General features: G+C 42.1%; 1 protein-coding gene across 1 annotated transcript in view; it reads left to right on the plus strand.

Annotated features, from left to right (window-relative positions):
- Positions 1-2009: 2009 nt before the first annotated feature.
- Positions 2010-22720, plus strand: part of LOC122542868 (heterogeneous nuclear ribonucleoprotein U-like protein 1) — an 81198-nt gene continuing 60487 nt past the window's right edge. Inside the window, exon 1 of the mRNA XM_043680971.1 lies at positions 2010-2621. Within this exon, the coding sequence (XP_043536906.1) occupies positions 2408-2621 (214 nt within the window). The 5' untranslated portion in view covers positions 2010-2407. The remainder of the gene's footprint in view (positions 2622-22720) is intronic.

Raw genomic sequence — 22720 nt, forward strand, 5'->3', positions numbered from 1 at the left:
ATTGTACAAAGCAAATGCTGATTTGTGGGTTTCCTTCATTTGTGATCCAGTTGCACTGAATTATTAGAAGCTTTTTCTGAGCCAACATCGTTCTCTCAACACTTAGAGTCTTAACTCCAATACATAGTTCCCAAAAATTCCCAAAAACTAATTTCAAACTGTACAGAGCTGTCCTCATGCTCTTGACTTCTCCACGTCCCCAACTACACATTACCAGTATAGTTAAATTTCAAAGGTGGAGCTCAACTGTTTCTTTCTGCACAGCGCTTGCTTCTGTCTTTGACATCTTTTCCAACTGATTGTGACATGGAAACTGCTTTTTGGTAACAACTGGAATAATTTTAATTGACTTGTTGAAAACCTTGCAACATGCCTGCCTTTTTTCTTGGCAAAATTAAACCTAACTAATATTTGGAACAGTTAAATGTAAATCAGCAGTTGGACTTAAATATGACGGTCCCTTGGAATTGTGTCTCCCCTGAAAGTTACAATATTCAATGAGTGCTGACTTCAACAATTCAAAAATGCATACAAAGAAAATCATCACAATGTATTCCTGACTTTGTTTGCTGTATCTAATTAGGAAACCTTAGGATCATTTGATGAGAGAGCATCTGAACCTTATCTATACTAATCATGTCTCTGATTTTACTCCATTTCAGAGGTATAATGTTGCTAGCTGGTGTATTTTTACATCTAAATCTTATGGATCATGATTTTCATGTGGCAATAGACAAATGGCATTGAACAAGATCATTTCTCTCCATGGATTGCATTAAGGTGAAATTATAACTTTCAAGTCCCAGTGTAAACTCTGCTTTCTTGATTTTATTTCATAGACCTTTTTCTTGTAGATTTGCTCCCATGGATGATGACAAGTCTCCACTATAGCCTTTCTCCTTTGGAAGTATGTATGGAACATCTCATCTATGCACATTTGATTAAAATTATTCTTTGTTGTATCTGCTTTAGCAGATGTTGGAGTCGTATATGGCTCAGCAGATTTTGGAGTCATATCTGGCTCAGCAGATGTTAGAGGTTTGGATGCAAATACTGATATTTTTAGCAGGCCAACACCCAGTCTTTTTTGTGAAAAACATTTACTTGTAGAGTGACAAGTACTTTTTTTAATATGACATATGAATCCCCTATAACAACTACTTGTCTTTTTGCTCCCCCCTCTTGAATGGCCTTCTGCACTATGGTGCCGTGGTCAGCTGGCTCATCCTGTCCAGAACCCTTTTCCTCATCCGTACATTCCAACTGGAACACTATCAACAAACACACTGACTTGGATCCCATTGACCACCCCCTGAGAAAAATAACAGGAAATGATGTCACCACAGGAAATGACATCAACAACCCAAGGAAACCCAAACATATAAATAGAAAGCCGGAAATACCAGCAGTGCTTAGTCTGGAGGTTCACTGAAGATGTTACTTAGCATAGTGATGAAATGTGTGAAAATGAACCTTCCAGCTCAGAGATCAAACCTACACCCAGAACCTCAACCTGAGCTACAAATGTTCTCAAAACTGGCGTTTTATTACTGGCTTGTAGATTATTGACCCAGTAACATCACTACTATTCAATTATCTCTCATTTCAATATCATTTACTTGCAAAATTTTATGGTAGTTGTGTTTATTTTTAATAGATCTTTTATTAGATGTGCCTCTGTAATGAAGAGTTTTTTTTACATCTCTTGAGATTCCACTTTCATCCTTATTAACAATATCATTTTCCCTGGGGAGGGGGTGGAAGCAGGAGTGGTTTTGATTGACACCTGAACAGCCCATTCAACTTTCCAGACAATCTGGAACGTTAATGTCCAATGGCAGTAGCGGATAGAGGTTAGAGCTTCGACTCTGGACGTTGATTGGGCCTTTGGGCACAGAACTTGCGCTTCTGCAAGTCCAATTGTTATTGGTCACACGACACATACAAACCAGGGCCCACAAGTTACTATCCCGTTTCAAGCTGCGGGGAAGGAGGGCCAATGAAAGGCGTCAACACAAACCATCGGCGGAAGCAAACGGCAGGCCGGCTGCGAGGTGGCTCCTGATTGGCGATTTGGTAACAGCAGGCGCATTGTGAGCAGTTGATGACCAATGAGGAGCGCGGAGAGAAAAGTGGGTTTGGCTGCGCCTGCCGCCACCAAAGTGGGTGCAGGGAGACGGCGGCCATTTTGTTTCGTCAGACGCCGCGGCGAGCGAGAGGAATTTTCTTTATAGAATCCAAAGTGTCCCTTTTTTTTAACCTTTTGCCAATCGATTGGAGCGGTGCATGTATTTATTGTTTTCCTTCGCGTGGTCTCTCGCATTACTGAGCCGTTTTTACGGTCGGTGCTGGTGCATTTGTTTAGAAGAAAATTTAAAAAAAACAGTTTTAATTTAAAAACACGGGGATGAGTTCGTTGGACGTACGGAAACTAAAAGTGAACGAGCTCAAGGAGGAGCTGCACAGACGTGGCCTTGACACAAAGGGCCTCAAGGCGGACCTGCAGGAGCGGCTGCAGGCAGCTTTGGACCGTGCCGCTGAGGAGGAACGAGTAGCGGCAGCCGCAGCCGCCGCCGCCGCCGAACAGCAACGACAAGAGGAGGCGGAGAGATCCCGGTCAGGTAAGGCCTTGGCGCGCATGCGTGGACCTCCGGCAGGTAAGCTGTGCGCAGGCGCAGTCGCAGCCATAGACCTACCTTTAGAGGGAGAGCACGGGGGTGTTGCTGGAGTGAAACATGTTTTTGTCGCTGATCTCATCCATTTCCTGCCCCTTTTAAATGACTCGTCTTTGGTTCTCAACCCATTAGAGCCCACAGTTAAAATAAAGCAATGAACTGTGGGTGTTGAAGATCTGAAACAGAAGCTGCTGGAAAGACTTTGCATCTGTGGCAAGAAGGCAGATTCAGTGTTGGAAATGTGTTGCTGGAAAAGCGCAGCAGGTCAGGCAGCATCCAGGGAACAGGAAAATCCACGTTTCGGGGCATAAGCCCTTCTTTAGGAACCAGTGTTCCAAGTACAGTGAATCTGCAGTTATTCTGTGTGAAAGCCTTTTTGTTTGATTTCATGGAAATACGAAAGCCCCATTTTAGTTTGTAGTTGACGTCTTTATAAGCACAAACAGATGGTTGTTTGCCCCCATGTGGTAGCCTGAAAGGTGCTGGAAACAGACTCCATAGTTGGCCTTGAAAAGGAACCACGTGGGCCGAGTGCTGGCATGTGGGACTAGATTGGCTTGGGGTATCTGGTCGGCATAGACAAGTTGGACCGAAGGCCTTGTTTCCGTGCTGTACATCTCTGACTGTTTTGACAACCAGAATCTATCTTCCCATACCCCATGTCACGTCATGTTTACTTGATGGATCAAGCAGGTAAGAGACAAGCCATGTAAACGAAGAAAAACAGTTCTGAGGAAGGGTCACTGGGCTTGAAACATTAATTCTGATTTCTCTCCACTGATGCTGCCAGACATGCTGAGCTTTTCCAGCACTTTTTGTTTCTCATGGATTAGATTCCCTACAGTGTGGAAACAGGCCCTTCGGCCCAACAAGTCCACACCGACCCTCTGAAGAGCAACCCACCCAGACCCATTCCCCTACGTTTACCCCTGACACTCCACCTAACACTGGGCAATTTAGCACAGCTAATTCACCTGACCTGCACATCTTTGGATTGTGGGAGGAAACCGGAGCACCCGGAGACACAGGGAGAACGTACAAACTCCACACAGACAGTTGCTCGAGGCGGGAATTGAACCTGGGTCCCTAGCGCTGTGAGGCAGCAGTGCTAACTGCTGAGCCACCGTGCCGCCCCTTGTGCTTATAAAAGAATGTTTTGGCTCTTGCCCTTCATTGATTCAGTTCATCCCTCTTGGATGAGTTGTGGCACCTGTAAGGTATGCTGTAATGTGATTGTTCAGTCCTGCAGTGTCCTCTGCCATCAAACATTACGGAGTTTCACAGCTCATTTATCTTGGCCGTCTTGTTGAAATTGGTATGCATCGTGGCAAGGGTAGAATGACTTGTCCTGATTTTTCTCTGGATGTTTTTTAAAGATGATGTACCAACCTCCATTTTGATAACTTCCTAAACACACTGTTGCTCTAATTCTGGCCTTTTGTATATCCCCTAATTCTGCCACTCCACTAGCTGTATCTTCACCTGTCAAGATTGTAAAGTCTGTAATTCTCTCCCCAAAGTACTTTGATCCTTCACTTCTTCCATCTTCACGAATCTGTTTGAAACTTGCCTCATTGGTCAGTTACTTGGTGACTTGTCTGAATGTCTCTTTGATCAGTATTAATTTTGTCTGTTTACATACCTCTAAATCACCTATATGGACTTTTCATTGTAAAAAAATGACTATATGCATGCAAGTCTTATACGTGAAATGACAATGATATCAGTTTTGTCCCACCCCCCCACACACCACCCAAGTCGAAGCAAAATGCTCAAAGAAACAGTATGGTTTTATCTCCTTCATTTTTATTCCAGGCCCTGGAGGGAGAGAGAACGATTTCCCATGTGCCCATGAGTTCGCGGTCTTCTCTGGAACAGTTTCTCAATGAACTATATAGTCACTTTACAGGGAGGAGCATCCAGATAAGGCAACATACATATTGATTGGGTGACCATTACACTCTGTGAGTGTCAATAGTAAAGCTTAAGCCATTGGCTGTTACGCAATGAATAACAGGCTTCACATAATGACTACTTTTCACCTTGTTAAACTGACTTCATATACTGAATGCAACCCATCTTGTTAAATGGCTCCACATAATGAATGCTTTTCTACCTTGTTTAACTCATTACCCTTGCCTCCAGCACCCCACTGTTAACTCTAAGTTTTTATCTGATCTGAGTCATGCTCAGCTGAACCTCTTGTTTCACAAAACTTAGAACTTAACTCCTTCCCTGCCTGCTTATACCCAATACACATTACCAGGTCAGTAATTTGTTCTCCTGATGATAATATAAGAGTATTTTAAGGCAGCAAGGTTTTAGAATTTGACTTTAATATTCAAACAACCTCAGATATATTCGACAATAGACAATAGGTGCAGGAGTAGGCCATTCTGCTCTTTGAGCCAGCACCACCAATCATTTTGATCATGGCTGATAATCCTCAATCAGTATCCTGTTCCTGCCTTATCCCCATAACCCTTGATTCCACTATCCTTAAGAGCTCTCCCCAACTCTTTCTTGAAAGTAACCAGAGACTTGGCCTCCACAGCCTTCTGGGGCAGACCATTCCATACACCCACCACTCTCTGGATGAAGAGGTTTCTCCTCAACTCTGTTCTAAGTGGCCTACCCCTTATTTTTAAACTGTGTCCTCTGGTTCAGGACTCACCCATCAGCAGAAACATGCTTCCTGCCTCCAGCTTGTCCAATCCTTTAATAATCTTAAACGTCTCTATCAGATCCCCTCTCAGCCTTCTAAACTCAAGCGTATACAAGCCCAGTTGCTCCAATCTTTCAGCGTAAGGTAGTCCCGCCATTCCAGGAATTGACCTCGTGAACCTACGCTGCACTCCCTTAATAGCCAGGATGTCTTTCCTCAAATTTGAGGAATACTGCGCACAATATTCCAGGTGCGGTCTCACCAGGGCCATATACAGCTGCAGAAGGACCTCTTTGCTTCTATACTCAATTCCTCTTGTTATGAAGGCCAGCATGCTATTAGCTTTCTTCACTGCCTGCTGTACCTGCATGCTTGCTTTCATTGACTGATGTACAAGAACACCTAGATCTTGTTGTACTGCCCCTTTACCTAACTTGACTCCATTTAGGTAGTAATCTGCCTTCCTGTTCTTGCCACCAAAGTGGATAACCACACATTTATCCACATTAAACTGCGTCTGCCATGCATCCGTCCACTCACCTAGCCTAACCAGGTCACCCTGTATTCTCCTAACAACCTCTTCACATTTCACCCTGCCACCCAGCTTTGTGTCATCAGCAAATTTGCCAATATTACTTTTAATACCTTCATTTATGTCATTAATGTACATTGTAAAAAGCTGCGGTCCCAGTACTGATCCCTGCGGCACTCCACTGGTCACCATTCCGAAATGGATCCGTTTATCACTACTCTTTATTGCCTGTCAGCCAAACAATTTTCAATCCATGTCAGTATTTTGCCCCTAATACCATGTGCCATAATTTTGCTCACTAATCTGCTACGTGGGACTTTATCAAAGGCTTTCTGAAAGTCCAGGTATACTACATCCACTGGATCTCCCTTGTCCATCTTCAGAGTTACATCCTCAAAAAATTCCAGAAGATTAGTCAAGCATGATTTCCCCATCATATTTCCATGCTGACTCTGACCTATTCTGTTACTCCTATCCAGATGTGTTGTAATTTCGTCCTTTATAATTGACTCCAGCATTTTTCCCACCACTGAGGTCAGACTAATTGGTCTATAATTCTCTGTTTTCTCTCTCCCTCCTTTCTTAAAAAGTGGGACAACATTAGCCACCCTCCAATCCACAGGAACTGATCCTGAATCTATAGAACATTGGAAAATGATCACCAATGCATCCACGATTTCTAGAGCCACCTCCTTCAGTACCCTGGGATGCAGACCATCATGCCCCAGGGACTTATCAGCCTTCAGACCTAACAGTCTCTCCAATGCAATTTCCTGCCTAATATAAATTCCCTTCAGTTCAGGTCCTTCAGCCACTATTACATCTGGGAGATTGCTCGTGTCTTCCCCAGTGAAGACAGATCTAAAGTACCAATTCAACTCTTCTGCCATTTCTTTGTTCTCCATAATAAGTTCACCTGTTTCTGTCTTCAAGGGCCCAATTTTAGTCTTAATTAGGGTGAGGTGGCTTGTGATTGGTGATTTCTGAAGAAGTGTCACATTGGACTGGAAATTTTAACTCTGTTTCCACCCTGATAGACGCTGCCAAAGAATGCTGAATTTCTCACTCAATAAATGCGAGATACCGTGTATGTTGGAAATCCGAATTAAAAACAGTATGCTGGAGAAAGTCATTAGGTCTGGCAGCATCTTTGGAGAGAGAAACAGAGTTCAGTCTGAATCCAGTATCAAAAAATGTTGCTCTGGAAAAGCACAGCAGATCAGGCAGCATCTGAGGAGCAGGAATTGATGTTTCGGGCAGAAGCCTGTCACGAATCCAGTATGACTTCTTCAGAACCACTGCTGGATTTCTCCAGTATTTTGTGTGTTTACTTCCAACATGTGAGACTGGGCACTAGATTAGTGTTGCCAAGAGAAAATAGTTTGATTCTGTGGCAGGTTTACATTTAGGTCAAAAACTTTGAAGTCATGAAGCTTTCTGAATATTTATTCTGAACTGTTAGCTGCCAGAGTTAGTTTCAAGGCCTTTTTTTTGAGTAGGAAGTAATCATTTGCTGCTGATGGATAAAACAAAATCACGTAATCACTAGGTAGGGAAGATTGGCTACGTTCAAATTATTGAATAAAATGTAATCTCATAATCGCTTTGAAGCTGTTTGGCTGGGTTGAGAAATATAAACTTTGATTTATTGGAAACCTGTTCAGCAGAAGAATGGTTTTCTATGCTTCAGTCATCTTGGCTGCATTGTTTTGACAAGCATTGGTTTTGTTTGGAATTAATATTTAACATGGAATGCTTAATTGTGAAGAGACCTTGCCTGGTACTTAAACTATCGATGTCCGAAATGAAGAAATCGATTAACAGAGCTGCACAATCAATGGTCATCCTTCTTAATTCGGCGAGTAATTAATTGCATGAGGGGAGAGTTTAGACCTCTGAACTTCCTGGAAAAATTTAGACTTTAAACCCACCCTACACTTCTTTGCAGAGAAGTGTATTGATAATATTGAAAGTGCCACACTGCATTTGATTATCTAAAAGTTAACGTTGCTAAGTTAAAGCATGAAATCTTCTAATCATGACAGTGCATGTCGAGGCCATTTAACCCATTGAGTTTGGACTGACCCTGCAAAGAGCATCTCACCCAGAACCACTCTACCCCTGTAAACCCACATTTACCATGCCAAATCCACTAGCCTGCATATCCTTGAACTCTACAAGGCAATTTAGCATGGTCAAACCACCTAAACTGCACATCTTTGTGCTGTGGGAGAAAACTGGAGCACCTGGTGGAAACATGGGGCTGCATGGTGGCGTGGTGGTTAGCACTGCTGCCTCACAGTGCCAGGGACCTGGGTTCGATTCCAACCTGTTTGTGTGGAGTTTGCATATTGTCCCAGAGTCTGCGTTGGTTTCCTACAGGTGTCTGGTTTCCTCCCACAATCCAAAGATGTGCAGGTTAGGTGAATTGCCATGCTATGCTAAATTGCCCATAGTGTTCAGGAGTGTATAGGTTAGGTGCATATACGACAATAGGGTAGGAGAATGGGTCGGGAGGGGTTACTCTTCAGAGAGTCAGTATGGACTTTTTGGGACGAAGGGCCTGCTTCCATAATGTAGGGATTATAAGTATTCTAAACATGCAAACTCCATACAGACAGCCACATAAGGCTAGAATTGAACCTAAGTCTCTGTCGCTGTGAGGCAGGAGGGCTGTGCTGCCCCAAATGAAATGGTGACATACAGAAACCGTCCTGGACCGAGACCATTTATGGGATAAACTAAGAAAAAGGAAAACAGCTTCAACTTATTAGCAGATTCCAAAGTACGTAAACCATTGGATTGAGACAGCCAGCTTGAACAATTGAATAAATAATGAAACACTGTAATCTGTTACTGGTGAGGTTGAGAGTGTTAAACAGGACTGTGCTGTACTTAGTGCTGTTGTATCTTTTTTTTGCACTCCCTGAGTTTGCAGAGTGTGCTCTTGGTTTAACTTCTCAGTTTGCCACACGCTTTAGGAAGTTATCACTTCAGTCCATCTAAACTATATGTTCAAATCTGCAGTGGGATTTCCAATCTGCTAACCTGTGACTGTAAGGTGATGCCAGCCAATCATAAGGGAACAAATACTAAGTTCCTTAATCTGAAAATATGTTTGAGAAAATGCAAAAGATACTTGGTAGGATACAGCTTTAAATATGGGAACATGAACAGGCAGTTTAGTTCCAAGTCTGTTCCACCTTTTAGAAAAATCTGCTGACTTCATTGTACCTGCCTTTGACCCTTCTCCTCTTTTAATACCTTTGCTTAACAATAAAACAAACCTTAGATTTTAAATCTAACAGTTGTATTGCATAGTTGCTGAAACGGAAAAGTGTTCAAATCTTCTGCGTCTCTTTGTGTTTTCTGATTTCATTACTGTGAAAGGTCTTGCTCTAATTAACTGTGCAATGAAATCCTAGACTCTGTGTAACCAGCAGAAACAGTTTCTCCTCATTTACCCAATCCTGTTCCGTTTAGTATGTTAAAAACTTCTGTCCCGTCGCCCTCCTTTTTTTAATATAAGTACAGTGGATACAGCCTTCGTTTGTGTGGTCTCATTTTCTAATGTAAGTCTTGGAATTTGGAGATGATTGTAGTAAATCAAAGTTGAATTCCCAAGTCTAATATAGACGAACCCCAATTGTCCGAATGAGATGGGCAGGTAGTATTTCGTTTGGACAATTGATTATTCGGCTAACTGATTTAATGCCTCTCCTCTGGGACTGCAAAGTTTCTGTTTTCCTCGCTCTGCCTGCCTTGCTCCCTCTCTCTGTCTCAGGGTTTGTTTCTGAGCAGACACATCAGTTGTGTATAAGGGATGTGCAGCATTGCGTAAGGCCCCTCTCCACCTCAAAAAAAAGTCAGTTCATTGGGATAGACAATAGGTGCAGGAGTAGGCCATTCAGCCCTTCGAGCCTGCACCGCCATTCAATATGATCATGGCTGATCATTCCTAATCAGTGTCCTCTTCCTGCCTTATTTCCATAACCCTTGATTCCACTATCTTTGAGAGCTCTATCCAACTCTTTCTTAAATGAATCCAGAGACTGGGCCTCCACTGCCCTCTGGGGCAGAGCATTCCACACAGCCACCACTCTCTGGGTGAAGAAGTTTCTCCTCATCTATGTCCTAAATGGTCTACCCTATATTTTTAAGCTGTGACCTCTGGTTCGGCACTCACCCATTAGGGGAAACATGTTTCCTGCTGCTAGAGTGTGCAATCCTTTCATAATCTTATATGTCTCAATCAGATCCCCTCTCAGTCGTCTAAACTCAAGGGTATACAAGCCCAGTCGCTTCAGTCTTTCACAGCAAGCACTTGCTTAGTCCACTCCCCGTTCAGTAGACAAGGGAGCAGCACACTGTGTGCATACTCCCACAGAGATTATCTGGGGAAGGGACTTTTCGGGTACACCCCTGTGTAGAACTCCAGGGAAAGTGTGCGGAGGGAGAGGGCGGGTGGTCAGTCATTTGGAGACGGTACCTGGGCTCCCATCGATGTTCAGCATTTCAGTAAGCCAAATTCATTTTTAATCATTGTAAATAAAAGATGCAATCAGTGTTGGAAATACCTGTTTAATGTAATTTTTTTTCAGACCTTGAGGTTTTCTTCGGATAATTGAGGTTCCTCTGTAAATCCGAAGGTGTGACTGGAACTGCTCATGAGATATGGTCTAAACAAGGCTCTGCATTGCCGAAGCTCCATTTCTGTCTATTTATATTGTAGTCCGTTCAAATTAAAGATGGATATTCCATTTCTGATTATTTCCTGTACCTGGTCATGACATTTGGTGGGCGGCACAGTGGTTAGCACTGTTGCCTCACAGCGCTAGAGACCCGGGTTCAATTCCCGCCTCAGGCGACTGACTGTGGAGTTCGCACGTTCTCCCCGTGTCTGCGTGGGTTTCCTCCGGGTGCTCCGGTTTCCTCCCACAGTCCAAAGGTGTGCAGGTCAGGTGAATTGACCATGCTAAATTGCCCGTAGTGTTAGGTAAGGGGTAAATGTAGGGGTATGGGTGGGTTGTGCTTCGGCGGGGCGGTGTGGACTTGTTGGGCCAAAGGGCCTGTTTCCACACTGTAAGTAATCTAATCCAATCTAATCTAATCTAATTTTGATGATCATTACAGCACCCCAAGTCTCACCTGTTTGTCCCCTATTTTTAGTCCTTCACCATTTGGAAATCAGGGGTTGAAACGATTCTTCTTCCCTCATCTCTTCCTATCTCATGAAATCATTAGGACTTTCTTGGGGACCTTTTTTTATTTTTAGGGGCTCTTTGCAATTAAAGCCTCCACTAAAGGATATGTTACCCACTTCCTTTAAGACCCGTGTCATTGTCTAAACCATAATGCTTTATTGATTATTGCTCTGCTTTGTTTAATTTTGGGAATCCCTGTGCCGGTTCAATATTAATACTTTTAAGCTGTTTAAATTGGTGAATTCAATATTCAATGCAACTAAAAACTGATGCAAACTAAGTGTTCCTAAACTTGCAGTGTTCGTGATAATAAGGAAATTAAGGATGCCAGGTTGCTGTTGAAAACCATTAGAGGGTTGACTTTCTGAGCTGTCTTTGACTTTGTGTAATCCTGGATGATCTGCCTCAACCCCACTTCCCCATCCAATCTTTGTAACATTCATTTCTCATAGAGAACACATGTCTATCACAGCAATTCTTTTTCTTGATTGTAAAATTTATGTTAATCTTGATATATCCCTCACAAATTTATTTTAATTCTCTCTTTATAGCTCTGGCTATCTGTTTTCTCATTCATTGCTGGTTTAGCAAACCTCTTCAATGAGACTTATGTTTTCTTTTTTGAATTTGCAGATACTTTCTGTTTTAGTCTTGTGTCTTTCTGACCTGGCTGGGTTTTTTTGGTGGATAGAGTTCTTGCCCGTAAAGATATAAACTAGTTCTGGATCATATTCTATTTTGGAATGTCACTTGCTGATCTGCTGATTTTTCTTTTAACCACTAAAACCTTTTGCCCAGATAACTGTCTCTGGCTCATCACATGGAAACCAGCTTTGCCTAAATTTAGAAGCAATTATTTTTCACGTTTCTCCCTTTCAATCACTGTGTTGGAAATACGATGGAGAGGAGGTCATTGCTGAAACAGTTAAGGATTATTGGGCTTGGAGCGCTATCTGACAAACTCTTACAGCAATATCCCAGGACTTAAATTATTGATTTTTGCCTCTTGAAGGCCATTTTCCGCTGCGTTAGTTAGGACTCCAGCTAATGGAGAGTTTCTCCTCTGATTCCCCTAGACCTCACTTTTATTTGTGGTTTTAAATGGCACAGTCAGTCACATGCTGGCTTTCACATCAAGGACAGTCACTCGTCTTATTCGCATCTTTGGAATACAATTCTTCTGTCCATGTTTGGAACAAGGCTGTTACAAGCTCTTTGGAACGTAGGAGAGTAGGACATTCCAACATCTCAATCCTGCTTCTCTCTATTCCAAATCATGGCTGATCATTTACCTTAACAGCATATTCCTGTGCTGTCCCTAAATCCCTTGATACCTTTAATATTTAGAAACCTATAAATTTCTGCCTTGAACTCGCTTGATGATTGAGCTTCCACATACCTCTGAGGTAGAGAATTTCTAAGAATCACCACCCTCTGAATAAAGAGATTCCTCCTCAACTCATAGTTTACCTTGTATTCTGAGACTCTCTTCCCTGGATCTAGATACCACAGCTCGGAGAAAAATCCTTTCTGCATCTACTGTGTTCATCCATTGTAGGATATTGTAAATTTCTGAGTCACATTCTTCTGAATTCCAGAGAATACAGGCCCAGTCTCGATGCATCCACTGCATTCCTTCTATGGCAAGTACATGCTTATCAAGGCAAGGAGACCAGAACTATTCCAGATGGGGTTTCACTAGTGTTCTGTGCAACTGAAGAAAGACAATAATTGCTTCTTCCCTCAAATCATCTTAACAATAAAGTCTAATGACTCGTTTGCCATCTGAATTACTTTCAGGACATGCATGTGAGCTTTCAGTGATTGAGAAACAAAGGCACCTAGGCCTCTTTCCATTTTCCAATATCTCACCATTTATAAAAATACTCTGGACCTTTGTCTCTCCTACCAAAGTGGAGCTTCACAGATACTCTAATTATATTCCACTTGTCATACTCTTGATCATTTCTATCAGTCTATTTTTCTTATGAACCTGTTCAGAAATATTATTACATAGCTCTGAAGCAGTACTCTGACCTCCCTATCATGAGTAGGGACACTATCATTGCTGGAAATGTGTTGCTGGAAAAGCGCAGCAGGTCAGGCAGCATCCAGGGAACAGGAGAATCGACGTTTCGTGCATAAGCCCTTCTTCAGGAATCACTGTTGATTCCTGAATCAACATGTTGATTTACACTATCATTGCACCAAAAGAGGATTCCTGAATCCCCTTGAAACCTCTTTGCATCCTCCTCAAAACCCACATTTCCATTAAGCTTTGTATCTGTGTACTTGCAAATGTTGCAAGGTATGGAGGTGTGGGGAGTTAGTAGAATCCAAATTAGGTATTGGTGTGTAAATCCTGGTAGCACTGCCAGCTAAATTTGGCTTTTAGCTATCTAGAATTTGGTCTGCCCCATTGCGGTATATTGTTGCTAATCAAAATCTGCAACTTGAGTCCCACCTACTGTATATGTCTGCAATAACAGATTGATAAAAATACCTGTATGTCAAATGTGGGTACAACAAAGAAGCATAGGAGTCTTGTGGCACACTGCCAATGTCTCTACCTCTGGACGAGAAGATCTCAGTTCAAGTTCCACCTGCCCTAGAGTTGAGTTATATAATGTCTGGTAAGAGCTCATGTGACACAGTGGTAATGTCCCTACCTCTGGGCCAGAAGGCCCTAGTTCAGGTCTCACCTTGCAACATGTCTCAACATGTTGATTTAAAAATATCTATACTTACCATAGAAGCTGTGCAGTGGAAGCTCACCACACTGAGGCAGGGCCTGTGTCCATTTGCTCGTGTCTAATTCTCCCTAAACCATGGTTTAGGCAATGACCTCTGCACTTTTAAGTTCTTTCACCCTGCTCTCCTTGCCTACTGTTCTGTGTTGTTGGTCCCAAAATAGACATTAAACACTGAGTCATTCCACTTTCTCCAAAATCCTTACAAGCCAGCTCAGGATGTATCTCACCCTGGCTGCAGGCATGTAATATATGATGTAGAACTGTCACTTGATTTCTAAAAGTTCTGTCCTCCTAATTGTTGAAACTTTTAGAACTCTCTCTCTTTTCTCTTCCTACCTGCTCGGTCCACAGAGAAGGTATGAAACAAAAACAGTTATCCTTACCCTCATGGGTACATTGTAGGATGGGATTATCTTCCACAGATTCTCATTTCCTATCCTTGCTGGCTCACACTATCAGCCACAGTCCATTCTACATCGCGTTATAGAGTGTGTCCAAGGTCTGGATTGAATTGTCCAGATACTTCTCTGTTTCTTTGAGTGACTGTCCCCAATTCACAATCGAGATCAATGACTCTGAGTTGGGGAGAACGTAGACCGAGATATCTTTACATGTTTGCTCAGGGCAGTCTTGTGGTCTTCAAACCAAAGCCTAGATACACATATTGCTGTACCATATCTGAGTTTAAATTATTTATATCTACCTTGTTTTTCAACACACTGACTGAAAGCGAGCATTTGTGCCATCAACCTTTACATTCCATTTGCAACTACTGTACTCGGGTATGCCAGGAAATGTTGTTAACTTTTATACACCTTTGAGCAATTGCTGACTCAGCTTCCTGCTCGCAGTAATTAGGAGTTATGTAAGGCAATTACTTCCAGCTGCTTAATATTCATCACACTGTGAGGCAATTTCTATGAACTAATTTGATTTTTGTTTTTGCTGATCTTGAATTCAAGGTATTCAACCAAGTTTTGGTTTGAGAACTGCTCATCTATTACTTACCAGCTAAAAAGCTGATTGCTGCAATGGAGGGACTTTGTATTTGGGAAGGCATTGATTTGAGTTGAGATCTTGTTTTTTAGGTAGCTTCAGTTCAATAAAATGAATGGTTCCCAAGATCCTTGGGTTTAAGAACCCCTTTACCCACGGCTCAGTAATCACAGACTATATAACACTCGATATCTCACTAAATTTGAGATGAATAATTTGTTGGGTGGCATTAAGTTAGATCCAGGACTTGTATATTTGGTTAATTATTGTGGCTTTTGCTATGGATTCTTATTACCCAACAATTGAATGCGATATTTCATTTTGGATATTGAGGTTTATGAATTAAAAGTTGTAACTAAGGCCAAGATAGTAGGACATTCTGATGGGAATAAATGGGTGTTACTGTGTTCATGATTAAACTAGGTGGGAAGCTAAATATCGCTGCCTCTTATTTGAAGGCCAGTTACAGAAGATTAAATCAACCATGAAAGAATTCCAAGTCATTTTCCATTAAATAGATAAATTGTGATGTTTCAATGGTAACTAGTCAGGATTTGGTTTTAGAAATTGCATTTTTAGTGGGAAATCTTTGGTGACCAGGAGGCCCAAACTCATTTGGCAATACTGCATAATTCAGTGTAATCAGGCTTTGATTTATTAGTTAAGCATATTCAGAGGGTGACTTTCCCACTTGCGTTCTGTTCTCCTTGTAGATTTGTGCAGTATTATGGGTCAGCGTCTTGTTCGTTCTGAGCAGCTCGTTAGGAGCATTTAAGAGATGTTTTGGGCTGGAGTTTCGCGACTAAAGTAGGTGACTCCATTAGCAAAATTTCCCAGCTCGGCTTCTGGGTTCTTCCTGCTATTTTAAAGGTCTCTGAAGTCCCACTCAGCACTTGCACACCATTGTTGCTAAGAATCGGTCTGAGGCCTCATTCATTTCTTTTGCAATGTCTGTTCTGGCTTCTAGATGTTCACTGCATTAAACTTGCCTTCCTTCCATGGGCTAAAGTGAATATGTACTGGATTGCAGCGCCAGATGATGTTCAAATGTATGAGAGTTTCATGCTTATGAGGACATGATTGTAGTTTGTAAGTACCTGTATAGCTGATAAAGAATTTGTGATATGTAGTCACTTTTCAAGTTGGTAAACCACCAAGTCCCACAATCAGTGTTTTATTGCTATTGAGGATTTATGTTTAACGTGAGAAAAATGTCCAATCTCCTGAGCAGTCTCATTTTTCACAGGTAAATATAGATTTGACATTTCAACTAAAAGGCAGGAACCTCCAATAGTGCAGCAGCCAATGTACCAGATTCCACAAATGACTGCATATGCTGATGCTTGAGGACTACTTAAAGTGCTGTGGATTCATTATGTCCATTTAATGGGCAAACAGAGTCTCAGTTTAATATTTTATCTGAAGGATGGCATCTCTGATACCGTAGCACTTCTTCAGTACTGAACTAGTATGTGATCGTTGATTATATGCTGTCATCTTGCATGGAGTTTGAACCCCAGTCTTCTGGCTTGTAGAAGGATGTTACCATTCAATGAGTCAGTTGGGATTGAATGCTAAGTGTTCAGCAGCCTTTATTGTGGGCGGCACGGTGGCACAGTGGTTAGCACTGCTGCTTCACAGCGCCAGAGACCCGGGTTCAGTTCCCGCCTCAGGCGACTGACTGTGTGGAGTTTGCACGTTCTCCCCGTGTCTGCGTGGGTTTCCTCCGGGTGCTCCTGTTTCCTCCCACAGTCCAAAGATGTTGTGGACTTGTTGGGCCGAAGGGCCTGTTTCCACACTGTAATCTAATCTAATCTAATCTAATCCAGAACTGCAAGACTCTCTTGATTCATGTCTGATTATCATTGCTTTAGTAACTGTTAATGTTGAGCCTGGTGCTTGTAATTTTCCTGGAGCTGAAAGGACTAAATCTGTTTGATCTACACAATTAACTACTTGTGTTCTTCAGGAGTGTGATGGTGAAAGATTCTCTGTGATATACCTGAAATTTCTATCTTAGTTACACATTTGTCTCTAGCTTATACTTTTTTGCTGTCCTTGTGCTTTTCCCTCTCCTTGATTATTTTGGTATATCTTTTATGCTTCGTCTTTTCAGATGGGTAGGCGTTTGCAAAGGAAAACAATTGGGAGGAATACACAGTAATGTGAAGTTGGTAGAGTCATTCTTTGATTTGCTTGGATTTTCTATTTTTATTACATGCCTGTCTGTGTGTGTTTATATCCCCTCCATCATTCACTCCTTATTGCTTTTCTTTCCTCATTGACACTTGTTTTTGTATATATGAACATCTTCTGCGCCACTCTGCTACCCTATTATTTGCAGTATTTTTAAAAATTCCTTTTATATCTCTGTAGGAACTGTTTCTATATTTGGTTTGATTGCTTTCCATTGTACCTTGCTTTGAGAGAAAAGAGGAGCCACAGTAATGCAGAGCAGCCTCAATTATCTGGCATTCAATCAACCAAATTTCGAATTATCCAAACAAGATCGCAAAGTCCAGATGCTTGGCTAACTGTTATCTGGCATTCGATTATCTGGCATTCGATTAACCAACTGGAATACTTCCTGGGGGCTCGTGTCTTTCGGATAATCGAGGTTCCTCTGTGTATTGCATACCAGTCAACTCTAAGGGCAATGGATCCTTCCTATACACTCTATATAAGCCCATCAGGACCACCTACACTTGAGAATCAGTATTCATTGTCATTCAGATAAGCATGGGTTAGTCAATGACACTCGCTGTGGGTTTGTTAAGAGAAGGTCATGTCTGATTTACTTGATGGAATTTTTCAGGAAATAATGAGGGTCAACGAGATGATGTCGTCAGCACAGATTTTAGTAAAGCTTTTGTCAAGATTTTGTCAAATCTTTCCACAGGGGAAAGTGGCAAGTTAGATTTAAATTTGGTTTAGTGATAGGAAGCACAGGGTAATGTTCAATGTGAGTTTGTGTGACTGGAGCATTGCTGAAAATGGTGTCTTGCAAACCTCGGTGCTCGGACTCTTGGTTTCTGTTGCACAATCTCTTCAACAGGTCTTAAATATAATGGCCATGATGATGCAAAAATGAACCTTTTGGTTGGTATTTGAGAAAAATGCAGAGGGACCTCTAAATTGATATCCACAGATTCTTAAAGATGACTAAATAGGTTGATAAAATGGCGAAGAAGGCACACAGGAAATGTTCTCTTATTAGTCAAAGCATGGAATATGAGTGGAATTGTTACGTAAGAGTTGCATAAAATACCAATTATGCCAAAGCTATGGGATTGTATTCAATTCTGCTCACCATGCTACAAGAAGAATCTGTGTTAGAGTGGGTACAAAGGAGATTTACAGATGATTGTGCCAGGAATAGAAAATTGTAACTTTGAGGAAAGATTGAATGTGCTGAAGTTTATTTTCTTTGGAACAGTATGCACGAATGGTAAGATTTAATTGGGCTGCATGAAATTTAAGGGACCCAGATAGAGTGCATGGGAAGGACCTGATGTCCTTTGGTTGCAAACATGATGATACAGGATTCAAGAGGCTAGTCAGAGGGAGGTTGAGGAGAAATGTTTTATGAATAGAAATATTTTTTCTGGGCGGCACAGTGGCTCAGTGGTTAGCACTGCAGCCTCACAACACCAGCTTCGATTCCAGCCTCGGGTGACAGTCTGTGTGGAGTTTGCTCGTTCTCCCTATGTCTGCGTGGGTTTCCTCCGGGTGCTCAGGTTTCCTCCCAGATAACAGTTAGCCAAGCATCTGGACTTTGCGATCTTGTTTGGATAATGTGCAGGTCAGGTGAATTGGCCATGCTAAATTGCCCATAGTGTTAGGTGCATTAGTCAGCGGGAAATGGGTCTGGGTGGGTCACTCTTCGGAGGGTCGGTGTGGACTGGCTGGGCCGAAGGGCCTGTTTCCACACTGTAGGGAATCTAATCTAATTTTCAGGGTGGTAAGGATCTGAATTTCATCATTTGAAAAGCTGTTTGAAGCAAAAATTCATTCCGTCGTGGGACAGATAATGTTGGTCATGGAGAGATTAAGATATAAAATAGAGAATACTGTATGGTTCTCTTCCACCTCAGAAAGTTGTGGGTGCTCTCCCATTGAATGTATTTATTCACATGGGCAACCTAGGCATGTGGGAGTGCGTGGGAAGTGGAGCTGGGAGAGATTTATCCGTGATCATACTGAACGTGGAGTAGGCTTGAGGGGCTGTACAGTCAAATATGGCTCCTAATTCTTATGTTTTCCTGTGATGTAAATTAAAGGGCTCCCCATTGTCCTTTACACATGGGTGTGCTGTCGACTTAATTTGATATTGTAATTAAATCAACAGGGCTTGTAAGTTATATGTGTACCTTCCTTTGCAATCCTGATCAGGGCCAATTCCAAAGTTTATAAGTTTCTGTTGTGATGTATGCAGTTCTAAGGGAGTTGCCCACTGTTGGGGGTCCTTTCTTTCCAATGAAACCTCTTAGGTTAATGATGTCGACCCCATTCAAAGACAAGTAGAAAAGTTCTCCCCAGTGTCCTAACCAATGATTATACATTCAAGTTAACATTACTCATACAAACTGTGCTGATGAAACTTAGCAGATCTGGCAGCCTCTGTGGAGAGCGAAACAGGGTTGATGTTTCATCAGTTCTGAAGAAGAGTCAGAGTGGACTTAAAAGACAAACTATGTTTCTCTCCTGAGTTTCTCCACATTCTGGTTTTATTTCCAGCATCTGCAGTAATTTGTTTTAATCATGAATATGGATTGTCTAATCATTCATTTCAATGCAGTTTCTGGGACCTTGCTGTCTGTAAATTGGCTGCAGAATTTCTTAAATTGCAACAGTGACTACATTTACACCAAAAGTACCTAATTGACTGTAAAGCTGTCTGGGATATCATGTAATCATGAAACTTAATATACAAGTTTTATATGATGCAGGTAAAGATTTACAATACAATAGAGTCAGAGAGGTGTATAGCACAGAAACAGCCTCTTCAGTCCAACTCATTCATGCTGACCAGATAGCCTAAACTAATCAAGTCCCATTTACAATATGCTAGATAGAAGGGTATAACAGGGCCTTCTTCCACACTGTAGGGATTCTATGACAGTAGGAGAAAGTGAGGACTGCAGAAATTGGAGATCAGAGCTGAAAAATATGTTGCTGGAAAAGCGCAGCAGGTCAGGCAGCATCCAAGGACAGTACCCGTATACATTTGTAAATAAAAAAAGGGGCAGCACAGAGGATCAGTGGTTAGCACTGCTGCCTCACAGCGCCAAGCACCCGGGTTTGCTGCCACCCTTGGGCAACTGTGTGGAGTTTGCACATTGTTTCCAGTGCTCCGGTTTTTTCCCACAGTCCAAAGATGTGCAGGTTAGATGGATTGGCTATGCTAAATTGCCCACTGTGTCGAGGGATGTACCGCTAGGTGAATTAGCAGGGTTACAGGGAAAGGGTAGGGGGTTGGGTCTGAGTGAAATGCTCTTCATATGGTCATTGTGAACTCAATTGGCCGAATTACCTGCTTTCACACTTTAGAGATTTTATTCTATGTATCCTATGAAAATAAATTGTTGCAAGGCAGCCCAAAGTATCATTTTGTTCTTCGAAGTGCCAATAGTTGTTTTTGGCAGCCATATGAATCTCTCTTATTTCAGTCTAGTTCCAAGTCTGGCATATTTGTTATCAGTAATATAGTTGTATGGGCTTCATTTGCTTCTGTGATCAACATTTGATCAGAAGTTTGAGATTAGTCAGAAGCAACGGTCCTTGGAGGCATTGGGACAATTGTAATAATATTGTGGCAGGTAATCACCGTCTTTCTTTTGTAAATTTGCAAATGCAGTGTGAATGTACAAAATATACATTTTGGGCTGTCACTTAAAATTGAAACACCTACGCAAGTTGCTGGGGCTGGATCATTGCGATAATGGCTGCTAATTTGAGTCATGAAATTTGGCAACTTGGCTGACCTACATTGGGCCCTATTTGCTCAAGGGAGGCAGAGGCAGGATTGAATTAGGCCTGTCAACTTGGGGAAGTCACGAGTGCTAGGGCAGACTAGTTCAAGGACTTGTTTCACAAGATGTTGGGTTTCCCCTTCCCCTGCACCTCAGTGTCCTGTCATGGCTCCTTACACCTCAGAAACGGTATATGCTTATTAGGGTAAAAGGAAAGGCTGGTAGGTATAGAGAATGCTGGATATCTAAAGAAATTGAGGGTTTGTTAAGAAAAAGAAGGAAGCATTTGTCAGGCATGGACAAGACAGATCAAATGAATCCTTAGACTATAAAGGTAGTAGGAGTATACTTAAGAGGGAAATCAGGAGGGTAAAAAGGGGACATGAGATAGCTTGGGCAAATAGGATTAAAGAGAATCCATAGGGTTTTTACAAATACGTTAAGGACAAAAGAGTAACTAGGGAGAGAATATGGCCCCTCGAAGATCAGCAGGGCGGCCTTTGTGTGGAGTCGCAGAGATGGGGGAGATATTACACGAGTATTTTGCATCAGTGTTTACTGTGGAAAAGCACATGTAAGATATAGAATGTGGGGAATTAGATGGTGACATCTTGAAAAATGTCCATTTTACTCAGGAGGGTGTGCTGGGTGTCTTGAAATGATTAAAGGGGGAAAATCCCCAGAAAAAAAATCCTAGAACTCTGTGGGAAACTAGGGAAGTGATTGCTGGGCCTCATGCTGAGATATTTGTATTGTTGATAGCCATAGGGAGGGTGTGCTGGGTGTCTTGAAATGATTAAAGGGGGAAAATCCCCAGAAAAAACTCTGTGGGAAACTAGGGAAGTGATTGCTGGGCCTCATGCTGAGATATTTGTATTGTTGATAGCCATAGGTGAGGTGCCGGAGACTGGAGGTTGGCTAACGTGGTGCCACTATTTAAGAAAGGTGGTTAGGACAAGCCAGGGAACTATAGACCAGTGAGCCTGACGTCGGTGGTGGGCAAGTTGTTCAGAGGGAATCCTGAGGGACAGGATGTACGTGTATTTGGAAAGGCAAGGACTGATTAGGGATAGTCAACGTGGCTTTGTGCGTGGGAAATCATGTCTCACAAACTTAATTGAGTTTTTTGAAGAAATAACAAAGAGGATTGATGAGGGCAGAGCGGTAGATGTGATCTATATGGACTTCAGTAAGGCGTTTGATAAAGTTCCTCATGGGAGACTGATTAACAAGGTTAGCTCTCATGGAATACAGGGAGAACTAGCCAGTTGGATTCATATCTGGCTCAAAGGTAGAAGACAGAGGGTTGTGGTGGAGGGTTGTTTTTCAGTTTGGAGGCCTGTGACCAGTGGAGTGCCACAAGGATTGGTGCTGGGTCCACTGCTTTTAGACATTTATGTAAATGATTTGGATGTAAGCATAAGTGGTATAGTTAGTAAGTTTGCAGATGACACCAAAATTGGAGATGTAGTGGACAGCAAAGAAGGTTACCTCTGATTACAATGGAATCTTGATCAGATGATCTAATTGGCTGAGGAATGGCAATTGGAGTTTAATTTACATAAATCCGAGGTGCTGCAATTTGGGAAAGCCAATCTTAGCAGGACTTATACACTTAATGCTAAGGTCCTCTGGAATGTTGCTGAACAAAGAGACCTTGGAGTGCAGGTTCATAGTGCCTTAAAAGTAGTTGCAGGTAGATAGGATAGTGAGGAAGGCGTTTGGTATGCTTTCCTTTATTGGTCAGAGTATAGAGTACAGGAGTTGGGAAGTTATGTTGCGATTGTACAGAACATTGGTTAGGCCACTGTTGGAATATTGTGTGCAATTCTGGGCTTCCTATCGGAAAGATGTTGTGAAACTTGAAAGGGTTCAGAAAAGATTTACAAGGATGTTGCCAGGGTTGGAGGATTTGAGCTATAG

This window comes from Chiloscyllium plagiosum, chromosome 41 (genome assembly GCF_004010195.1).
Source record: "Chiloscyllium plagiosum isolate BGI_BamShark_2017 chromosome 41, ASM401019v2, whole genome shotgun sequence".
NCBI classification, from domain to species: domain Eukaryota; kingdom Metazoa; phylum Chordata; class Chondrichthyes; order Orectolobiformes; family Hemiscylliidae; genus Chiloscyllium; species Chiloscyllium plagiosum.